This window comes from Laccaria bicolor, genomic scaffold (assembly GCF_000143565.1).
Source record: "Laccaria bicolor S238N-H82 LACBIscaffold_12 genomic scaffold, whole genome shotgun sequence".
NCBI lineage: Eukaryota > Fungi > Basidiomycota > Agaricomycetes > Agaricales > Hydnangiaceae > Laccaria > Laccaria bicolor.
In genome coordinates this window covers 937591-945973 of record NW_001889883.1, presented here as the reverse complement: position 1 = coordinate 945973, position 8383 = coordinate 937591, and the positions used below count along the sequence as shown (strand labels likewise).

Below are 8383 nucleotides of genomic sequence, written 5' to 3'. Positions count from 1 at the left end.
TCAGTGATCTTCGACACTTCTGTGTATGTTTTGAAGTTATTCAGTGCCCATGTTCAATTTTAATCAGGTTGAAGACAAAAGCGAGCATTGAAAAGTCGAAGAAAAAGAAAACTGCTCCAGATGTCTTTGACAAGGATGAGGTCATGTCCGATGGTGACAAGACAGATGGCGGGTTTGTGCTTTATTGATTTTTTTTTTACTTTCAACCCATGTTAACCCATTATCAGTGAAAAGACTGTTTATTTAGAAGACATTGATTGTGATCCTTCCCCTAGGCAATTATTTCTATTCTTTTACTTGAACTTACCCAAGTTATCTGAAGTTGTCTAAATGTGGAGTTGCCACTTCTGATCTTGTTGACCCTCTTCTTAAGGAGACATATAAGAAGTTGACCAAGCTGCCTAGGCAAGTTATCAATAAGTATAATGTGTCCTTATACATCTTACTTGAACCTTATAAATCTAGTGGCTTGAAATTTATATCATGGAAGGACAACAACGACCAAGAAGATGATGATGGAAATGGGATGATCCTCTTCTCTAGCATTGGAGGCGTCTACCCCGATATCAATCTGAAGTATGTCTTCTTTCAAATTTTCTCTAACTGAGAGACTCATATTTGCATCTGATTTACAGGTACATCAAAGGATTGGTTATGTTTGAGAAGGACTATATGTCCAATATTGTCAACCTTTCTCGCATCGATCCGTCACTTCTCATCGCCAAGTAGACATCTGGTCAAACAAAGGGTGGGCCTCTCGTGTTCATACGGGATTGCAAGACACCTGCCTTGTGTGTTACACTTGGAATCATTGTTGATGACCAGCTCATTTCACCTCGTCAACGCAGAGACAAAGAAGTACTTGTGGGTGTGGGCCAGTGCTTTGCATGGCATGTATGAGTCCTTCCTGTGGACTCTAAATTTAATTTTAAGAAATTGGTCATGTGACCACCCTCCTGACATCCCCTGAGCTGCAATGACATGTAATCACTTTATGATTTTCTGAGTTTTGTTCTATATTTGCAAATGGACCCTGAGCCCTGAGCCTAGCCATCAATATCATAGCAACAATTACTATTCTTATTGTTCCTTTTTTTTATAGCAAATTTTCGCAATTTTATAACTATTTTTCTGTTTATGGTAAATATTCCCACAGTCCTGTTTGCATATATCTCAGGAAAGAAGATGGTTAGTTATATTTTGTAACCTATAATAGCATGCTCTATATATTTGTGATGAATTTCCTTTTTTGGGTTAAAATTCCCATGGTATCAGAAACACAGCCTCTCACTTAGCTCCATAAACAACAATTGTAGCCCCTTTCCTTACCTTTACAAATATATATAAATAATGTCATGCAGACCATTCCTCATTGAGAAAAACACAAAATACTCACAAAATTGGACACTTTTTGGAAATTGTCATGCATTTTTGACCAATATCTCAAAGAGCAAGAAGGCTAGTCTGATGATATAGTCATATTGCATAATATGATAATATTTTTACATAGTTGTCTTAAATTTCCATATTTGGATATGGACCCTGAACACTGGACACAGCCCCTCATACATCATATGGCAACAGAAAAAGTATCATTTTAATTTTTTTTACTCATTTTTTTTTCTGATTTGCTAGCCATTTTTCTTACTTTGTTCTATATTTAGATATGGACCCTGAACCCTGAACACAGCCCCCTCATTGGATATAACATTGGTTCCTATAACTCCAAGGCAAATCCCAACAATGTATCTTTGTCAATGAATGTGCTTTGGGTTGCAGTGCTTGCTGCTAGTGAAAACACTTTGCAAGTCTATCATTATCTTCATTCTTATTCTTGCTCAACATCACATTTCAGATAGCCCTACTTTTCTCAGTCTCTTTCACGATGACCCAGTGTGGAAAACTATCCCCTAGAAGAGGAGATAGAAAACACTCAAAGAACTTAATGATACTCACAGAAGTTAACCAGGTGTATGATTCTGAGAGTATGGAAAAGTAGCGTAATGAGAGAGAGAGAGAGAGAGAGATGGTCGTGGTTCTAAAGAAAGAGAAGAAGAAGCGAAGCGTATGGTAAGTTAAATATGCGCTAAAATTAGAATGGATGCCAAACAAAGCGTAATCCCGGGATTACACAGTGTTCAGAATGATGGAGGCTATGGAGTAGAATTATGTGCTTGCTTTCCATTTACTTTGCTTTGTATCCCCCTACATATTGTATTCAACTACTTTGAATTCTTTAAATACTGGTACTTAACTACCATATATTGTTGATGTGTTTTTCTAAATTGGCTCAATAAATTTCTGGGCTTCAACTAAATTAGCAAAGTTGAGTGTGGTTGGGTCAAATATCTACATCTGCTTCATGCAGATGATATGCCTGATTTGATTGCAAGATTTACACCCAGCTAATTATGCTTAAAGCTCTAGATATGATGACTTATTAGGTTACCTTAATCTCTCATAGACGTAGATGGATATCTTGTGGATATCCTTTTGTAACATTTGTAACAATACTGAAATACATCAAAGTAGTAGTAATAACTGCTAAGTTATAGTTTTCTACTGTATAACTGTTTATACTTACAAAGACCATGTTCACTGGTCAAGACATCATAAGTCATGGCAGCCTTTTCTTCTGCAGTCAACACACAGTTGACAAACTTGTCAAGTTCCACAAATGCCTGTGGCACTATCGTGTCCTCATCAATTAGCCCAAGCATGGTTATAGCATCCAACATGCCCTTCAACACCTTTTCAATGAATTTACCCCATTCAAGAGGAGAAGGCATGGGCAATATGCCTGCATAGACCAGATCTCCTATGATAAGAATGGCTGTTAGAGAGCCTATATTGACAAACACCTTCTTTGGAGTTGGTTTGTTGCCGCCCTTTGTTCCTTTATTTTTTTCAGACCTTCCACCATCAACTTCAAATACCTGGGCTTCCAGAAAATGTAGTGCCTTTAGTTAAGGGAACTAAAACTATTACATGTACATTCCCTAGTGATCTGAAGGAGTCTATAGAAAGACAACAAGTCTGGGTTCTACCTAATTTTGGAATGACAGATTATTATGAGTCCTTACGAGTTTACGAGTAAGACTCATTCTTTATCAACTGAGGACTTAGGCAAATTTTTCATTCATTGATTCATTTTACCTTTCATCACTGCGGGAACCTTTTCCCTTAAACAGAAAAGCAGCCATAAAATCAGGAAAAATGGTAAAAGAAATCAGCAAAAAATATGTAAAAATCAGAATATTGCTTAGTAAGGTGGGGAGGCTTTGTTCAGGGTTCAGGGTCAATATCTAAATATAGAAACCACCTAAAAGTTGCCAGAAAATCAGAAAAAAATACCCAAAAATTAAGAGTGATCTTCTCTGTTGCCATGGTGTTGAAGGGGCTGTGTCCATATCCAAATATGGAAAATCAAGACAACCATGTAAAAATATTGTCAGATCATGCAATGTGACTATATCTTGAGACCAGCTTTCTTGCTCTTTGAGATATTGGTCAAAAATGCATGACAATTTCCAAAAAGTGTCCAATTTTTTCAGTATTTTGTGTTTTTCTCAATGAGGAATGGTCTGCATGACATTATTTATATATATCTATAAAGGTAAGGAAAGGGGCTACAATTGTTGTTTATGGAGCTAAGTGAGAGGCTGTGCTTCTGATACCGTGGGAATTTTAACCCAAAAAAGGAAATTCATCACAAATATATAGAGCATGCTATTATAGGTCACAAAATATAACTAACCATCCTCTTTCCTGAGATATATGCAAACAGGACTGTGGGAATATTTTACCATAAACAGAAAAATAGTTATAAAATTGGGAAAATTTGCTATAAAATGAAAAAAAAAAAAAAAAAAAGAATACCACACATTGTTGCTATGATATTGATGGCTAGGCTCAGAGCTCAGGGTCTATTTGCAAATATAGAACAAAACTCAGAAAATCATAAAGTGATTACATGACCAATTTCCTAATATTAAATTTAGAGTCCACAGAAAGGACTCATACATGCCATGCAAAGCACTGGCCCACACCCACAAGTCGAAATGAAGTTCATAGATCACTCAAACATGATAACCCAGTATTATTTCCAGATGGAGCTACTGGAACTGACATTCGTGATCTACTTTACTATTTCTTCACATCAGATCATAGTGTCTCTTTGGGTTACAGAAGGTCATCATGCATTGGATGCAACAACAATCATGATATGGATAATCCTCCAGAAAGAGTTATGTCAGTTTTAGATGGAACTTACAAATCAATCAATGATTGGTTACAGCATTGGCTAGAGGAACCTAGTATATGTGACTGTGGCTCTCCCACAATTATCAAAAGGATATATGATCAGCCCCTTCAATACTTGCATTTAGTTTAAATACTTCAAGAGTAGCAATTCTCACTCCTCAACTGGTGGTGCGAGTCTAAAATAAGCTGTGAATCAAGCGTGGATCGTGAAGCTCGAGTCCAAGCATGGATGTAGAGTTTGCCAGCAGGCAATTGAGCAGTGGCTCATAGTCACATGTTGGCGAATGTGATGACTATATTGTATGCGTGTAACTCAAGCTTTGGTCAGTGCTTATTGGACTTGAGTAAACATAGTTTAAACTCGATTAATCCTACAAGTCCAGAATTTTAATTACTACCCCTTAACCATGTTAAAGTGCCCATTTTCAAGGCTATCTTGGCACATGGGCCACAAATAAAAATTCTGGACTCATAGATCGATTGGAATTTAAATTCTAAGTAAAATCCTCCTGCCAATCGTGTTCATACATGCTGTGGTTGAAAATTTATAGTCCAATCTCTCCAGACTGCCACATTTGGCAGGGAGAACAGGCTGATTTCGCATTTTTGGAATAATAAATACAATAATTTCATATAAAACTCTCCCAGTGGATTCATTCACTTAATATCATTGTATTCATTGTAAAACATCTATTGAATTGGTGATGTGGAAAGTACAAACTCAATGTCTCAAGAAATTGGGCCTGTGATGCTCTGTCACAGCATGTTACTGGTCGTGTCACATACCAAGGATTGTGCACCACCAGTAAAAGTAACGTGAATGTCATAGATTTGGAAAACAAACAAAAAAACGGAAGCCCTTTGACACAAATAATTAGGTACTTGGTGGTGCTGGTGGTGGTGGCGGTGGAGGATACAGATAAGGGTAGAATAATGGAAACAAGTATAACGCAGCCTTCAAAAGGCTTCAAACATGACGGAAGATGAAACCAGTATCGCTTGCTGCTCTCGAATGACACCCTGAACAGGCCACAGCACTCCCAACACAGCCTCCACTCCCACCTGCAATTCCTTCAATTCCAGCAGCTGAAGGCGATGAGGAAGAATTTGAGGAAGGGCCAGCCACAGACGAAACAAGCGAAATTGACAAAGTTCTTGAGGACGTTGAGAGCAGGGTGGCAGAGGAGATATAAGTAGACAAGATTGTGGTTGAAGATGAAGAATTTGTTGACACAGATGAGTTGGATAGTGACGAGGGTGAAGGGGATGCAGGCTGGACAGACGACGAGGGACGGGAGTGATGAGGTCGAAGGCAGATGACGGTCAATACAGAGCAGACATACCAATTTGATGCAATTTCACTAAGTCCCGTGTCACAAAATGTGACCTCGACAAGACTCAATCTGTTCGGCCCAGCCATTTCTGAATGTAGCCTGCAGAGTTTGAAAGAAACAGTTGGTCATGAGCCTAATCAACAGTGTGGAACATTTCGTTTTTCAAATTATTCATTTGTATTTGTCTTCATTTATTGTCACTTTAGAATAATTCTACAAATAAGGACTCCATACTGCAAGAAAAACCATGTCGTTTGGACCAGAGTTGGCAGAGCTGTGGAGAAATCTTTATTTCAGCTCAAAGAGATGACTAAGTGATGACATGTGATGAAGGGTATGTATATATTTGGAAGTATTTCGTAGAATCTGTAAACCATGATTATGAGCATAAAGTAGACATTGAAAATGTTGAATGTTTTGGATTATGATCTATTTATTTGTATTTGTATACATCCATTATCATTTTAAAACAGTTCTGCAATTAAGGGGTGCATACTGCTCAAAAAAAACCATGTCATTTGGACCAGAGTTCGCAGAGCTACAGAGAATTCTTTACTTTAGCCCCAAAGAGATGAGTAAGCAACAACATGTGATGAAGGGTATATACATATTTGGAAGTATTTGGTAGAATCTATAAATATATTTGTAATATTTTCAAACCATGGTCATACAAACATAATCATGAGTGTCAAAAATACATTGAAAATGTTGAATTTTTTGAATTGTGGACTGTTTATTTGTATTTGTCTACATCCATTGTCATTTTAGAATAGTTCTGCAATTAAGGAGTGCATACCACAAAAAAAAACATGTCATTTGGACCAGAATTGGCAGAACTACAGGTAAATCTTCATTTTCGCTAAAAATGATGACTAAGTGATGACACACCAAGGAAAATGATGACACACAAACGTTTCCCGATCGCATTGATGGGAAATGTTCGTGCGTCATTGCAAGGCACAAGAGATCCTCGTGACGTCATCACTGCAGGTCATATTAGCAATTCCAAAGGAAAATACTGTAACTCTGCCAGATCTACCCTGAATTTCATGCATTTCGATTATGTAAAATTTAGGAGTATGTTTTACATAATTGGCATGTCATCACCCAGGTTATACCAACAATTCAGAGAGACAATACTGTAACTCTGTCATATCTACTCCAAATTACATCAATCAAAATGCAGAAAAAAGGTAATATTCCAGAGGATTTAATCACTTAAATTGTAGTATTATGTGTTATATAATTAATGAGCAGGATGCATCTGGACTGAAATAGGGCAATAATAACTTACACAGTGCATTGTTGATATGACAATCCATGTTTTGATGAACAGCCAGCAGCCAATTTATGTAATTTCAAATCTTGCATGCTGCTGATAAACAAGCATCAATAACATTGGAATCAAGCTCACATGAGGCATCTATAATTGGAGAAATTTCCCCAAGCTTTGATGGCTGTGAAGCGTTCACTCTGAACTTCTCACATAGCTGAAGCCAAGAGGGAAGGAGGAGGCAAGAATGGGTGGATCTGGGATCAACCCCCATAAGTGAGCAATGAGCAGTTACAAGATACTCAGCTGGCCCAACATGATTATGCATACTGTAGGAAGTACAGATATACAAAGCACTACAAGAGGATGGCAAGACTGCTGACAAGATGGTGGTTCAAGACAAAAGATCAATATATTATGTAAGATATCCAAATCTAGCTATATACCATTGTTTGACTATGGCCTCTGGGCATTCCCTTCCAATCCTATATCACAATGGCATATACCCCACCACCCAAAACGATGATGCACAAGAGGCATTTGAAAATCTGATGTACAACTATAAATACTTGTGGGTGTGGGCCAGTGCTTTGCATGGCATGTATGAGTCCTTTCTGTGGACTCTAAATTTAATATTAGGAAATTGGTCATGTAATCACTTTATGATTTTCTGAGTTTTGTTCTATATTTGCAAATAGACCCTGAGCTCTGAGCCTAGCCATCAATATCATAGCAACAATGTGTGGTATTCTTTTTTTTTTTTTTTTTTTTTCATTTTATAGCAAATTTTCCCAATTTTATAACTATTTTTCTGTTTATGGTAAAATATTCCCACAGTCCTGTTTGCATATATCTCAGGAAAGAGGATGGTTAGTTATATTTTGTGACCTATAATAGCATGCTCTATATATTTGTGATGAATTTCCTTTTTTGGGTTAAAATTCCCACGGTATCAGAAGCACAGCCTCTCACTTAGCTCCATAAACAACAATTGTAGCCCCTTTCCTTACCTTTATAGATATATATAAATAATGTCATGCAGACCATTCCTCATTGAGAAAAACACAAAATACTGAAAAAATTGGACACTTTTTGGAAATTGTCATGCATTTTTGACCAATATCTCAAAGAGCAAGAAAGCTGGTCTCAAGATATAGTCACATTGCATGATCTGACAATATTTTTACATGGTTGTCTTGATTTTCCATATTTGGATATGGACACAGCCCCTTCAACACCATGGCAACAGAGAAGATCACTCTTAATTTTTGGGTATTTTTTTCTGATTTTCTGGCAACTTTTAGGTGGTTTCTATATTTAGATATTGACCCTGAACCCTGAACAAAGCCTCCCCACCTTACTAAGCAATATTCTGATTTTTACATATTTTTTGCTGATTTCTTTTACCATTTTTCCTGATTTTATGGCTGCTCTTCTGTTTAAGGGAAAAGGTTCCCACGGTGATGAAAGGTAAATGAATGAATGAATCAATGAATGAAAAATTTGCCTAAGT

The 8383-nt window shown here is 37.1% G+C and overlaps 3 protein-coding genes across 3 annotated transcripts in view; 2 read left to right on the top strand and 1 right to left on the bottom strand.

Annotated features, from left to right (window-relative positions):
• LACBIDRAFT_327421 (uncharacterized protein) overlaps positions 1 to 729 on the top strand; it is a gene marked incomplete at both ends in the record, with an annotated part of 1685 nt that extends 956 nt beyond the window's left edge. Inside the window, 4 exons of the mRNA XM_001881337.1 lie at positions 68 to 172; positions 313 to 420; positions 466 to 576; positions 636 to 729. Coding sequence (XP_001881372.1) covers positions 68 to 172; positions 313 to 420; positions 466 to 576; positions 636 to 729 — 418 coding nt within the window. The remainder of the gene's footprint in view (positions 1 to 67; positions 173 to 312; positions 421 to 465; positions 577 to 635) is intronic.
• Positions 730 to 1535: 806 nt separating this feature from the next.
• LACBIDRAFT_297845 (uncharacterized protein) lies at positions 1536 to 1859 on the top strand (the record flags this gene model as incomplete). The annotated part of the gene is made up of 2 exons (XM_001881336.1): positions 1536 to 1589; positions 1665 to 1859. 2 exons carry the CDS (start codon positions 1536 to 1538, stop codon positions 1857 to 1859), a joined length of 249 nt encoding a protein of 82 aa, XP_001881371.1.
• A 21-nt stretch (positions 1860 to 1880) lies between these two features.
• Positions 1881 to 2789, bottom strand: LACBIDRAFT_327420 (uncharacterized protein; the record flags this gene model as incomplete). The annotated part of the gene is made up of 4 exons (XM_001881158.1): positions 1881 to 1910; positions 1957 to 2038; positions 2450 to 2513; positions 2585 to 2789. 4 exons carry the CDS (start codon positions 2787 to 2789, stop codon positions 1881 to 1883), a joined length of 381 nt encoding a protein of 126 aa, XP_001881193.1.
• Positions 2790 to 8383: the final 5594 nt, after the last annotated feature.